Source organism: Chlorocebus sabaeus, chromosome 4 (genome assembly GCF_047675955.1).
Source record: "Chlorocebus sabaeus isolate Y175 chromosome 4, mChlSab1.0.hap1, whole genome shotgun sequence".
NCBI lineage: Eukaryota > Metazoa > Chordata > Mammalia > Primates > Cercopithecidae > Chlorocebus > Chlorocebus sabaeus.
In genome coordinates this window covers 8,926,974-8,942,678 of record NC_132907.1, presented here as the reverse complement: position 1 = coordinate 8,942,678, position 15,705 = coordinate 8,926,974, and the positions used below count along the sequence as shown (strand labels likewise).

General features: G+C 37.1%; 1 protein-coding gene across 4 annotated transcripts in view; it reads right to left on the bottom strand.

Annotated features, from left to right (window-relative positions):
• Window positions 1-14,321, bottom strand: part of TMEM161B (transmembrane protein 161B) — a 73,143-nt gene extending 58,822 nt beyond the window's left edge. For 3 of the 4 annotated variants that reach the window (XM_007977722.3, XM_037982193.2, XM_037982198.2), the window contains exon 1: window positions 14,166-14,320. In XM_007977722.3, the coding sequence (XP_007975913.2) occupies window positions 14,166-14,168 (3 nt within the window). In that variant the 5' untranslated portion in view covers window positions 14,169-14,320. Of the gene's footprint in view, window positions 1-14,165 lie in introns of all 4 variants that reach the window. The other variant, XM_037982189.2, reaches the window with a different exon arrangement.
• Between the last annotated feature and the right edge of the window lie 1,384 nt (window positions 14,322-15,705).

The following is a 15,705-nucleotide window of genomic DNA, read 5'->3' as shown; positions in this document are numbered from 1 at the left end:
CACCACTGTACTCCAGCCTGACAAAGTGAGACCCTCTGTATCCATAAAAAAAAATTTAAGGGGGGGGAAAAAAAAAAAAGATTGATTATCATGGGACCTTATACAGGTTACAAGAATAGGAAAATCCAGGATGATTAAGTGGGTAATCAAAAGAACCAAAGAAAGCACCAAAATGGACAAAGTTTGAAAGAAAAACTTGAAAAACAATCACACCAAGATCAGGGTCTTCAAAGGAGGAAAAAAATGTCATGTCATAAGATAAAAACCAGGATTACCACTCTGGCAATATGACTAAGAGGTCTAGAAACTTGAGAAGAAAAGTGTGATGAAACTACGTATGTGGAACTGATGGACCCAAACTGGGTTTTTAAAGATGGTTATTTCCAATAGTTCTTTAGTACGTCTGAAGACTGTCTATATTTAATCCAGAAGAGAAATTCTCCCATATAATGCCAAAGCTGATAAAAGCAGCATAAAACAATCATGAAGAGACCAGCAGACTTCCTTCCCATAAAGGTTCTCTAGTATCCCACTACCGTGGCCTTTACTGGTTTTCTAACATACCTGCAGCCCTTACAGACTGTAAACTGGACTGGAAGTAAAAACTAGGGGTGGGGGGCTATACTAAATATGAAATGAAAGAACAGAAAGATTTGGTAGAAAAGCAGCTAAAGAATAAGATCACCTATTGATATCTAATATACATTTATTGGTTGAATCCTATGAAATTGCTAATACTTAATTGTCTTGACCTACAAAATGGCAATTTCATATAGTTCACCTTAATATTACAACTAGAATTACATAACGTAATTTTCAACAACTATAATTTGAACTCAGATAAATTTCCAAATGTAATTGTTTACAGAATTAATTCGGTTTGTCAGCACTAATGTTTTACAGCATAAAATACATTTTTAATTTCCCTAAGAAGTGAAAGCATATTTTTTTTGCCATTTTCTAAATCAGAAAAACAAGAAATTTAATGTCCTTTCAAAGGTCAAAAAGCATAAATCCTCAATGCCTAGATACATTCTAAATTTTTTAAAGATTAGAACTATAAGTAGAATGCGTGAACTTGACGTAACTATCTTAAAAAATACTAGCTCTAGACTTTCAGATAAAGATGACGATACAAAATCATTTATCAGATTTTGATTAAATTTAGAAATAAAAAGATATTTTCCGTAGTACAAATGATAAGGCAAATGGAAAACCAACAACAAAGAAGGCAAGGAAAAAGATACTTTTTCATAAGAATAGAAGGCATTCTAATTAAATATAAGACATAAACCATTTTAACATATTGGTGTTCAAATTAAATTGTTTAAAATATAACTTTCCACCGTTAAAAGAGGTTGAATAAATAATGTAATATCTCAAATAAAGCAATGCCATAGTCATTAAAATGTTGACAAGTAAGAAAATATTCTTTTTTTTTTTTTTTTTTTTTTTGAGACGGAGTCTTGTTCTGTCGCCCAGGCTGGAGTGCAGTGGCCGGATCTCAGCTCACTGCAAGCTCTGCCTCCCGGGTTTTCGCCATTCTCCTGCCTCAGCCTCCCGAGTAGCTGGGACTACAGGCGCCCGCCACCTCACCCGGCTATTTTTTTTTTTTTGTATTTTTTAGTAGAGACGGGGTTTCACTGTGTTAGCCAGGATGGTCTCGATCTCCTGACCTCGTGATCCGCCCGTCTCGGCCTCCCAAAGTGCTGGGATTACAGGCTTGAGCCACCACGCCCGGCCAGAAAATATTCTTAAACATATTAACAACCCACTTCATCTCTAGCCAAGACATGCATAAATGTTTCACTATAGTACTAAAAAGTAACAAATAAAAGGTTCAATGGAAGAAAGCCTCCTAAATTCTGCCACTCTTCTTTAAGAGTATTTTCTAACATTATAGAAAATATCTCTACAGGTATATATTCAAAGAAGTCATTAGCCAAAATCAATTAATGAAAAGACATGCTTGACATGTACAAACCAGCTTGTTTAGACCAACTGCTACTCAGTCTTCAACATTCATGTGCACTATAAAACGTTCGTTGATTTTCCAACTTCTACTAAAGAACATATGCATAACTCCAAAATAACCTGTATCATGCTCAATTGTGACCACTAATTTAAGGATCTCTCCCCCTCTAAAACGGCATTCATCTCATTTCTTCAGCCTCCACTCCCAGGATGGTGGGAGATGACAGATATTCAACACAAGTTGAATAAATCTTTACCTTTTGATAAAATAAATGGATAAAACATAAATTTTTCCCACTGTTCTTCACTGCATTCAGGTTCCTACTGTGTGTCACACACAAGCTTTAGCATAAGGAAAATTAACTTTAAAAGATAATAAATTGTGCTTTCTACATACAATATATTGTGCTTTCTCCTTTCTCAAAGGAAGGAGTATATCTGTTTTTACAAGACAATCTTCTCAGTTTAATGCAATAGCTTTGTGTTACAAATACTTTCCTTTCAAGGCCAGGTGCTGTGGCTAAGGCCTGTAATCTCAGGGCTTTGGAAGCCTGAGTCAGGCAGATCACTCGAGGTCAGGAATTCCAGACCAGACTGGCCAACATGGTGAAACCTCCTCACTAGTAAAAATACGAAAATTAGACAGGAGTAGCAGCGACAGCCTGTAATCCCAGCTACACGGGAGACTGAGGCACGAGAATCGCAAGAATCACTTGAACCCAGGAGGCGCAGTTTGCAGTGAGCCGAGATCACACCACTGCACTCCAGCCTGGGCAACAGAGCGAGAATTTGTCTCAAAAAACAAACAAACAAACAAACAAACAAAATTTTTCCTTTAAACAAACAAAAAATCAAAACTTTGCTCAAAGTGTACTGATAAAGCTTCATTAAACAAATTTAATATAAAAATTTCAGCTTAACTAAATTTTAAGCCATACACAAAAGCCAAGAAAATTTAATGTGTACTCCTAATGTTAACTGTTAGGTAAATGCATTCATTGTAAATATTTTTAATGCATTAAATAATTAAACACGCTAGGATCGAAGTAGTTCTGTCAATAACTAGCTACACAGCAATTAGAAAAGCTCTCCCTGGGATTCATTCCTTATCTACAAAATGACAAGGCTGGCAAATGATCTCCAAAATACCAAACAGATCATATTGTCTATGATTGCAATATTTTAGCTAAATACACAATTAATCACTGGCATTCACAGATTTAACATTTCTAAACCACCAAAAAAGCCTGTGTAATTATTGCTAATGGCAAGGAATAATTCTTTCTCATAAAGATTAAATGAGCTAATATTTATAAGACCTGAAAGAAAATCCGAGTTCCAAATTAAAGGAGTACACCTAGCCCACCACCCATTATATTCACCTCAATTAGTAGTTTGTGGGTATTTCTCTCAGGAAAGACCTGTGAATGCCAACAGTTCTATAGTTTAAAAAAAAATCTATCTCTCAGATACGTGGCCAATTCTCTCTTTTTAAATGATTCATTTTCTTTATAATCCAAACGTTTTCTTTCTAGTGGTTATCAAGAGAAAGAACTATGATGACATTAAACACTTCTGATAAGAATGATTAAGTGGGAAGCTCTCTATTAAAATCAAGAATAAGCATTCAGTAAATGTTAGTTGAAATCAAATTAGAAAATAGTTTGAATCATCAAGAACTAAATGCCTCAATTAAAGTTATGACCTGCAGTACAATGAATGTTTTTAAAGCTTGCTTATCTGTCCCTACTGACTAGAAAACATATTTTGTTGGTAATTAGTTTTAATTCCCGTTATCCAGGCTCTTTTCTACTTTTTCTTGAAGACTGTGATAAGAAAAGACCGTTATATTCGACATGCAATATCCTACCCAAACAACTAAACTGTCTAGTAATAACTGATACAATGAAGCTTCATTGTCCTGATGTTAATTAATCTTCTCAGAGGAAGAGAGGAAGGAGGAAGTAAGCATTAATTTAAACATAAGTAAAATTCTAGTAATAAATTTAACTATCTATAAAAACAAATCTTTCAAGGAAAAAATGTCATGCTTTCTCTCTTGACCAAGGGCGAATGCAGAAACAAATGGTTCTAGTTATGGAACACGAATACTTAAATACATATCCCCATAAACCATAAGAATTTGATCATTTATGTTCATTGTAAAAAGGCCCCAAATCTCCAGAAATAATAAAAATACTCCATAATAGTAAAGGTAATGAAGTCTTGGCTTCAGTAACAGAACCTTGCTGTATGACTTTTTCTTTTAGAAAAAGAAAGCAGGAAACTATGACATTGCTTTTTCTAAGTGGTTCAGTACATTGGGGCAAATGGTGGCAATCACCAGGTAAAAGATAACAAAAATCAGCTAGGCGCTGTGTAAAGGGCAGACATAAGATAGCTATATAAACAAATAATTTAGATTAGTATTTCAAAGAGCTTCTAATTACTTATCACAAAGATAAAAGTATTAATCTTACTTTAAAAACAGCCATAGCCTTATGGTATCAAGTACTCACGGCATTAACTATTGGCAGTCTATAATCATATATTTATAAAATGGAGCAGAACAGCTTGTTGAAGTTCCTTCTTCATAAGCCACTTCTACCAGTAGAGAAAAATCTCCCTTTCTCTCTGCAGTGCCACTTACTATTTATCTCATCTCCTCTTCACAATCCGAACCTCTCTACTTCCAAAAATTTACTAGAATATCCCATCATTATTGTCTCTTTTTCCCCTGGAGGATTTCTGTGATAAGCAAGTAAATTAGTAAACACCTGTGAAGCAGTAACATGGGAATATGACCTATGAAATTCTCCTAGCAGTAAAATCCCTTAAAGGAACTATGTCTGCTGAATGTATGGAAGGAAAGGCAAGGTACTCTACAAGATTACGTTCTTCTTTGCAACCTGAAGAAGAAAGAAAGTTCTAGTTGCAAATAGCCCAAGTGGAAAGAAGAGTCCTCAGGAAAAGAACTGGGATAACTGTGAGATAGGCTTGGAACAAGTGCAACTCACTAAATGCTTACACTTATAAGAAATTCAAGTTCAGGAGAACTTCTCATCCCCAATTTCTCAAATTGCTCTTCAACTCATCAGTGTTACTAGAAGTGCATCTTCAGGCCTAAGAGAAATTAAAGCTTTGGTGTAAAGCAGTGCCTTAAGTGGATGCAGTTAAGGTAGAAGAAATATGAAAGAATCTTTTGACTTACTGCAGCAGTGGCACATACGTTTGACACCTAGTTAGAAATGTCAATCAGTACTGCTATGCCGGATAGTAATGATTAATTGCTTGAATATTATAGAGATATATTAGGTATTAACTAGGTTTGGGAAACATTTTCTAAAAATATCATTACTAATTATGATTTCTATAGGAAAATGTTTTTGCATTTCAAACACGAGATTGAACTTGTGAAATTCAATCTTTTCATAAGTTGAATCTTATTCAAGATAAACAATAGTCAGACTGGCACAACACCACAATGGACAAGAAGCCTGGGTTAAAAGTCAAATTCTGTCATCACTAGCTGTGTGATTTTGGACAAGTTAATCTAATCTTGCTGTGCCTCCATTTCTATATCTGTAAGATAGAGGTTTAAAAAAACAGAATTTAACTACTTCATAAAGATGTAAATGAGTCAGTATAAGTGGAATGTAGAATAATACCTGGTAAATATTAAATGCAAAATAAATGCAGCTGCTATCGTTACTGAGGAAAAATAAAATTTAATTTCTTACCCACCAGACATATTGCTACTCACCCTTAAAAATCTTACCCAAACCTTTCTTTATGAAACCCTTCTCGAATTTCATAGAAACTGAATATTCCCCTCTCTGTATCCTATAATGTACATTCAGCTAAATGTTCATCAACAGTATTTCCAAATTTACACAATCAGAATCACAGAAACTTGAATCAAACTATAAAAATCATAGAATTCTAGTTCAAGCACACTTTTAATGCCATGTATTTATTTTTACTTTTCAAATAGTCATTTTTAGTTTTTGTTTTGTGTTTTACAACAGGGTCTCACTCTGTTTCTCTGGCTGGAACGCAGCAGCGTGATTACAGCTCACTGCAATCTCAAACTCCTGGGCTCAAGTGATCTACCTACCTCAGCCTCCCAAGTAGCTGGAACTACAGGTGCTTGCCAGCACACCTCACACACATCGATTTTCATAATGATTAAGAATGTTTTTAATTTAAAATAAGATACTAAGATCCCAAGTCTCAGTATCAAAGTAGCAAAAGTTTAAACTGTTTTAGGTTTTCTAAATCTGACAGTTTATAGCCAAAACGCAAAAGATATTTAACCTACTTTAACAACAGAACTACTATGCCTGTTTTATACAATTAAAAGATGTGAACATAAAAATCATTGGGTAAGTGAGTTGTAATTGTATTCTCTAAAAACTGCAATAACTTAAAAAACTAAAAATAGGTGACATATCCCGGAACTAATAAGCAATTATAGCAAGGTTGCAGGATACAAAGTTAATATACAAGTCAATCACTTTCCTACATACTAGCAATAAACAAGTGGAATTTGAAATTAAAAATACTACTTACATTAGCACCCAGAAAAAAATGAATACTAATGGATAAATCTAACAAAACATGCCAAGATCTGTATGAAGAAAACTACAAAACTCTGATGACTGAAATCAAAGAACTAAATAAATGGAGAGATATTCCATGTTCATGAAAAGGATATTACCAAGGAGGCAGTCCTTCTCAACTTAATCTACAGATTCAATGCAATTACGATCAAAATCCAAGCAAGTTACTTTAAGGATATCAAAAAAAAAAAAAAAAAAAAAAAAAAAAAGGAAGAAGAAAAACGAAAAAGAAAAAGAAATGTTCTAAAGTTTACCTGAAGAGGCAAAAGACCCAGAAAAGCCAACACAATACTGAAGAACAAAGTTGGAGGGACTGACATGAACCAACTTCAAGATTCACTAGAAAGCTAGAATAATAAAGACTCTGTTATGGATGAAAGAAGAAATAAACAGATCAACAGAATAGAATAGAGGGGTCAGAAATAGACCCACATATAGTCAAATGATCTTTGACAAAAGGACACAGGCAATACAATGGAGGAAAAAAAAAACATTTCAACAAGTGGTACTGAAACAACTAGACATTCATGTGCAAAAAAAAAAAAAAAAAAAAAAAAGACTCTAGACACACACCTTACACTCTTCACAAAAGTTAACTCAAATAGAACATAGACCTAAATGTAAAACTCAAAGTTATAAAAGTCCTGTTAGATAACATAGATGGCTGTGGACAAGGCAACAACTTTTTAGACAAAAAACCAAAGGCATGATCCATGAAAGAAAGAGCTGAAAAGCTGGACTTCATTACAATTAAAATCTGCTCTGTAAAAGACAATGCCAAGGAAATGAGAAAGCAAACCAGACCAGGGGAAAATATTTGCAAAAGACATATCTGATAAGGACTGTTATACAAAATATAACCAACTCTTAATTAAACTCAACAAGAAAACAACCTTATTTAAAAAATGCATCAAAGACCTTAAAAGACACCTTGCCAAACACATACAGACAGAAAGTAAGAAAATGAAAAGATGTTCCACATCATGTCATTAGGAAAATACAAATTAAAATAAGGAAATACCATTACACACTTATTAGAATGGCCAAAATCCAGAACACTGACAACACCGAATGCTGGCAAGGATGTAGAGCAATGGAAACGCTGATTCATTGATGGTAGTAATGCAAAATGATATAACCTTTATGGAAGACAGTTTGTGGTTCCTTACAGTCCTACCATATCATCCAGTAATTGCACTTGCTGGTTTTTACCCAAAGGAGCAGAAAACTTTTGTCCGCACAAAAAACTGTACATAGATGTTTATATCAACTTTATTCATAATTGCCAAAATCTGGAAGCAACCAAGATATCCCTCAGTAGGTGAATAAACTGTGGTACATCAGACAATGGAATATTATTAAACCCTATAAAGAAATGGACTATTAAGCCATGAAAAGACAGAGAGGAACCTTAAATGCATATTCCCAAGTGAAAGAAGTCAATCTGAAAAGTCTACATACTGTAAGATTCCAACTATATCCAAACCCATAGAATGTACAACACCAAGAATGAACCACAAAGTACACTATGGACTTTGGGCAATTATGGTGTGTCAATATAGATTCATCAGTTGTAAGAAATTTACCAGTCTGGAGAAGGATGTTGATAATAGTAGAGGACATGCATATGTGGGAGCAGGGAATATCTAGGAAATCTCTTGTATCTTCCTCTTAAAATTGCTGTGAACCTAAAACTACTCTTTAAAAAGTCTGCAAAAAAATTTTAATGTGACACAAAAATAAAATATATTACATGAAATTTCACATAATCGATTACTATCTTTAAAAACACATACTTCTATTATTTTTTGTTTACTGTTTGGAAAGTTGACAGTAAATAAATTTATGGAAAGATTTATACAATTGAAAATAGTATGAGCTTTGTGCTTGATTTTTAGATACACTGCACTACAATAATTTTTCAGGAGCAGTTAATAAATATGTACGCATAGGTACCAGTCACATAGGCTGAATATCTATGCATTCAAATTTGCCACAATGTCACCTCCTCATTGAAGCTTTCCCTACATGCCCTATCTAAAACAGGTATTTTCTATCCCCTTACTCTATCTTTGTTAAATGTATCACGACTGACATATTACATGCCCATTTCATCATGAGATTATCATCAGCCTCTCCCAATAAATGAGGGTCGAGACTGTCTCTGCTTTTAAGCAGTTATATCCCTGTTGCCAAGAACAGTGCCTGGCATACAGATGGTGAATACATAACAAATGAATGATTTAAGAACTTTTTTTAAAGTTTGGTGAAACAAAAGGTACAGTCATTTCGAAGTCAAGAGAAGATTCATTTCACCATGACTGTAAGGATTTCTTTTTTTCTATAACTCAAAGGTAAGTGGTATACAAAGAGTAGAAAGGCAGTTTACACTTGTTTATTTCTAAAAAGTTCCTTTGAGACAAGCTGTATTCATTCTTATTAACATGGGCAAAACCATGTTAACGACAGTAAGAAAATAATAACTTCTCTCTTAGAAATGAACACTTCAGAATATCTTCTGGTTTTCTGAAATCAACTTAATGCACTTTAGGCTTTTGTCCCAGAGAAAACAAAAGAAACAACTTTTTTTTCTAAGAGGATCAAAGCCCAAAGTATCAACTAATCTTAAAAACCAACCTTGAACCAACCAAATACTAACCAAGAGAAAAGTCAGTCTATAACATTATTTCAACTAGGCCTCTGTAGTAAGAAAGTAGTGAAGGAAAGCAGTCAGAAGAAAATAAAGTCAGAGAACTGAGAAGAAACCTGAATGTTTTAAACCTAAAAGTTAGCCTTAGTAGTTAACTGCTAATACCTGACCGAATCCATCCTTCAAACTGTACATGTCAAATTACCACTGAGCTAGCAAAAGGACCTCCAGTATTTCCATCAAAGTCTCTTATACTTGCATTTCTCTCTAGTGGGGGTTTAAGGTCCACCAACTTAACTCTGAACTGCATCCAGTACTAGAGTAAGGATTAAAAAAAAAAAAAAAAAAAAAAAAACTTAATTGCAGAACTTATTAAAAATGCAATTCTAATATCCAGAATCTATGAGAAACAAATTTACAAGAAAAAAAACAACCCCCCATCAAAAAGTGGGCAAAGGATATAAACAGACACTTCTCAAAAGAAGACATTCATGTGGCCAAGAAATACAAAAAAAAAGGTCATCATCATTGGTCATTAGAGAAATACAAATCAAAACCACAATGAGATACCATCTTGTGCCAGTGAGAATGACAATTACTTTAAAAGTCAGCAAACAACAGATGCTGGCGAGGCTGTGTAGAAACAGGAACGCTTTTACACTGCTGGTGGTAGGGTAAATTAGTTCAACCATTGTGGAAGACAGTGTGGCAATTTCTCAAGGATCTAGAACCAGAAATAACATTTGACCCAGCAATCCCATTACTGGGTATATACCCAAAGGACTATAAATCATTCTGCTCTAAAGATACATGCACACATATGTTTATTGCAGCACTATTTACAATAGCAAAGACTTGGAACCAACTGAAATGCCCATCAATGGTAGACTAGATCACAAAAATGTGGCACATATACTCCATGGAATACTATGCAGCCACAAAAAAAGAATGAGTTTAAGCCCTTTTCAGGGACATGGATGAAGTTTAAAGCCATCATTCTCAGCAAACTAACACAGGAACAGAAAAACAAACCATGTTCTCACTCATAAGTGGGAGTTAAACAAAGAGAACACATGGACACAGAGTGGTGAACATCACACACCGGGGCCTGTCAGGGAGTTGGGGGCAAGGGGAGGGAGAGCATCAGGACAAACACCTAATGCATCCAGAGTTTAAAACATAGATGATGGGTTGATAAATGCAGCAAACCAGCATGGCACATTTATACCTATGTAACAAACCTGCATGTTCTGCTCATATATCCCAGAACTTAAAGTAAAAATTTTTTTAAAATTTAAAAATACAATTCTAAAACTTCATGCTACCACAAATTATGAGCCCAGAGAAGTGTTTTTATAAAGTAGTACAGATGATTCCTATGCAAACTCAAGCTTGAAAACTAGTATATTAACCCACTTTAAAAACTCAGTTGAAGTCACCTACTACAGCAGTCCCCAACCTTTTTGGCGTCAGGAATCAGTTTCATGGAAGACAAATTTTTTCACACATGGTGGGGGCAGTGTGGAGGGAGGATGGTTTCGGGATGAAATTGTTCCACCTCAGATCAGCAGGCATTAGATTCTCATAAGGGTCATCCAACCCATATCCCTTGCATGCACAGTTCACAACAGGGTTTGCGCTCCTATGAGAATATAATGCTACCACTGATCTGACAGGAGATGGACCTCAGGCATTAATACTCACTTGCCCACCACTAACCTCCTGCTGTGCAGCCCAGTTCCTAACAGCCCATGGACCAGTAGGAGTCCACAGTCCCAGGGGTTGGGAACCTGTGACCTACTACATGACCCAACCTGCTCTCAGTTAGAATTAATTTATTTCCGCTGTACTCTTTGAGATTATTATATGTGTTTCTCTTATAGCATTTACTACACTCTTCCCAACACTCCCCTCCACTACCCTCAAAAAGAAAGCTTCTCATTAAATCCACTTGATTATGACAAAGGTTTACAACCTCCCCACGGCCCCCTCTCCCACACCTGCCCACAAACCATTGTTCAATTCCAGCAGTAAGTTACTACAGGATGATACACAAATGCAAGCCATGATATCTGCAATTCCAGGAGCTAGCTCTAATCTACCTATCTCCCACAAAGTAGCTTGAATGGTAGAAAGATTTCTATTTGATCAAAGTTGGTCTGTAATTTTCAAAAAGGAAAGTGCAATAGAGCAAATGGCTTTATTCCATTAGGAAATTTCCCATAGACTTGTCTTCACAACTTGAAAGCATAAAAATTAAGGGTGGGTTCAGTATTTTAAGTCTGTATCATAATCCTATTCTCCTGTATTCATAATACAAAAACCTTATTATAGACGCAGGTATCTATTGAGTTTTGGTTTACATAATGTGTCAGAGAATGAGAGCACAGAATTAGTTTATCATTAATTAAAACAAGAATTAAATCAAAACATTCCAAGAGTTGCGTTCCATTCTGGAGCAGTATTTAAGACAGTAGTGAAAGACTTGGCCAAACACACATAGATTCCAAGTATTATCTATGTGACTTACGAAAAAAATGAAAAAGAGAATGATAAAAGAAATCAAACTTAAACCAAAATGGCACGGAAACAAAACAGTGGAAATCAGACTAACTTTTATTTAATCTGAAACACATAACTATCCTGAAAAATGTTCTGAGTAGTCACAGAATCACAAATGTAAGAAGGTGCTTTAGTACCCATCAAGTCCCACTTCTCTTATCTGGGAGGAATTTGGAACTCTTATCAAAATTGAGTGACTTTTCCAAATCTATATAACTAACAATGAGCAGAATCTGGGTCCTCTGGGTTCAATACTAATATTCTTTCCATAATATCATTGGGCCCCAGCAATGCAAAACAAGTTCTGATTTCAACGAGCTGAAACCTCAATAAATTCAGCCCATGTTCACTTCATTTAATGGTTAAACTCTTTCTTTTGAAAAATTCCAAGCATTAACCCCACTTGCATATACAGACATTATCAATTTCATAGCTGGGAAAGATAAAACTCAGCCAAGATAATTAACTCAGAAATATAAGCAATTTCAGAAGGAAGAGAGCCAACTAGTTAGCTCTAAAATGGCATTCAGAAAAACAGCGTAAGATTACATTAGTTCCAAACATTAACTACCTCTTCTGAACTGACAGGATAAGAAGAGTTCTACTTCTAGTATTCCAAAACACTGAGAACAAGCTCACATTCAGCTTTTCTGTGACTACGATGAGTTTAAGTATTTTAATTATACTTTATCTTCAACTTTTCAGACCAACAAGTCAAAAGTTAATCTAAAATTTTAAAAATGAAAATATGAGTTTTAGTCCAGACTGCCAAACTACTGTTGCTTTAGATAAATCACTGTCAATTTCTAGACTCCAGATTCTTTCTTCTGTAAAAATGGGGATGGAAGAGTGATTACTAGGCTTTGGTTCCTCCCAGTTCTGTTTTCCCTATCCTTGTCTAATTTCACTGATACAAAAGAAAAACAACTCAATAAAAACCATATTATCCACTGAGGTAAAAAACAAAAAAAAAAACAAAAAAAAAACAACACTTTAAAGAGAGAGGTTATCTGTTAAAGTGGACCAGGAACTACATTATTTTGAAGGTCTTTGTTCTACACTCAGTTAAGTTTCTAAGTCATTCAAAAGCCAATCACCACACACAATAACGTTCGTTGGCAATATTTGGCCCTGAAAATACATAGCAAACTGAAGTTAAATTCCAGGACAGATGCCTCTGCAGGCGAGAGTCTGAAATCTTGTATACAGTGAAGAAAATGACAATAATGAACTTCACCAGAGCCCTGTGATCTTGGAAAAACAGCAAACGGTAAGAAACCCCTTGCCCCTGTTTGTGTTCTGAGAAATTGGCTTGCTGCGAAGAATCACCTTTCCTGTAGAACTCAGATAAGCCTAAGGGTCGATCCATACCTCCCCTACCCCTTGTTTACCTAAAACAAGGCCATAACCAGACCCTTCTAATTCCCATCCTTTGCTCCGTAAATGACTTGCTGAAGTACCTGTCCCACAGATCAATCGGAACAAAGTACTTCTTAGCCAAACTTCAAGATTCTCTTCCGTGGGGTACCTGAATTTTGTCCTTCCCTCAGTCTGAAACAACATATACAAACCTCTCTTAACAGCTCCTCCTCAGAATAGATGGGCTCAGGGTAAAACATTATCTGGTTACTGTCGGATCATACCCACCTTTTTACCCCAATTCCTGACGTCTTACTTACCCCTCCCTATAAAAGACAAACCCTTTCTGCCTAATCTTTAAGGGGCATGCAAATCTTATGGTCCTTTTCCCTACTGCAACAGTTCCTTCAACCTCCTCCACACCCTTGCAATATTCTTTTCGAATAAAGTCTGTCCTTACTAATTCGGGTTTTCTATTTGACATCCTTTTCAATTATGAAATGGCTAAGTGTAAAGAATAAGGGGACTGCCGTTTCTTTAAATGACAGGTGTTGATCCTGTACAAGAAGGAGACCCGCTGTGTCCACCTGGAGAGGCTAAACGCATTTCTAAGATCTGAAGTTCTTGGCCACTGTTCTGCGGCTGGGGAAGGGGGCGCAGAAAAGGTGATTGACCCGGCAAGGTCAACTCTGGGATCACCTGGCGCCACAGGCCATACACAGTAAATGGGCCATTAACAGGCAGGCTACCCAGTCCATACTCCCTGACAGATACGCCCCTACCTCCGGCCCGCTAGTTTCCCAGCCAGGCAGGCGTAACGGTGCTTCCTCAGGGGCTCAGACACCCTAGGACAGGTGGTGGGTCCTGCCCAGCAGCTCATCCCAACGTCTCAACTCACTCCATTCTGAGCAGAGCACCTGATGGCTCTTTTCACAGGACTGACCTCCCCACCCTTTTCGCCCGACCGTTGTCACTCCTGCCCTCACAGAAGAACTCACCATGGCGCCTAGGATAGGTCGTGGACCAGACACCCCGGAGTCGTCGGGACACTCCCAAACCTCTCACCTCCCGGTCCTTGAGCCGGGAGCCTCTCAAACAGCGAAAGAGAGGGTCTTCCGGCTCTGCCGGAAGTTGTGCGCGCGCGGGACAGGAAGTTCCTCCCTTCTCCAGAGCTCCGTCGACCCCACGCCACGCAGAGGTGAAGATACGCAGGACGTCCTCTAAAGCAACTTCCGTGGGTGCCAGGTTATGGGCTGGGGGCGGTGCTGACCTTGAGAGCGCTGAGGAGGCGCAGGCGCAGCACAGGTACGTCGGCGGGCGGAGCGCAGTGGCTGCGCTTGCGAGGACCCTGAGGTAGGTTAGGTGGTTTCAGCAGGAACGCATCCGCTGTCTGAGAGGTGACGGAGGCACACGTTGGTGTGGGGAGCGGGAGAGGGGCGGGAGGGGGCCGGGATTGGGAGTGAGGGTGCGCGAAGGGAGTCGACTCCAGACCCAGGTGATTTAGAGTGTAAAGACCGCGTTTGGCCGTCGTTTTGTCTCAGCTTAACTGACGCCCTCTTTTTACCCTCTAGCTTTCCCGACTCGGTCCCTTATTAGCATATCCTCATTTCCACAGACCTGCCCCTCAGTTGCTTCTGTTCCCTGCTTTAGTGGGTACCGTAGCTCTCCCTCCCTCAGGGCAATGGAATCTCATAGTGAGAAGTTTCTTCACTATTCACAGGTGGCAATTGAAGTCGGAAGAACATCTACCAAGAGCAGAGAAACCAGGAAGAAAATTCTGCCTGTTTAATACGTTCCAATATGGACGTTTTCCATATAGATATCTGTCTATATCTGTGATCTATATCTATGATATAGACAGATATGTATCGATATATCGGGGTTCTCAGCCATCCAAAAGAAGCATGCACAGGGCCAGTTGCTTTATGTCAGGAAAGGGGATACAGACAATGTATGAGGGGTTTTCTTTTTCTATAGATATATCGATAGATACCTAGATATCTATCGATATATAGATATATATCTATATCAGATGCAAATAAGTGAAACTCTCATACACCTTTTAATTTTGTGTTTTTCCCAAACTCTATTCCAGTCAACTTTTTCTGCCTTTTTATTTGATTATAATGAGACGTCGTACTGGAGGCAGGCTTGAAATGGATATACAGAGCACTTTCAACCCAGAAATTTGTCTCACGACTTGGGGATCCTTACTTAAGTTATAGCTGTTAGTAATTTCATCCATGAATTCACTTTGTGCCATAGTGTGACGTTTTTTATAAAGTTGAAATTGGGAAGGGAAACTAGGAAATTTTGAGGAAAGTTAAGAAGGTTGAGTAGGCAGGTGTATAGATACTAAATTTCACCCTCCTTATCAAAGTACCTGGAGGGTATGGTATCCAAGCTGTAAATGACCCAAAGGAATCGGAGTTCTCAGCCATCCAAAAGAAGCATGCACAGGGTCAGTTGCTTTATGTCAGGAAAGGGACACAGACTGAGTGTATGAGGGATTTGTTGTTTAAATTTGGTTTTGTGAGG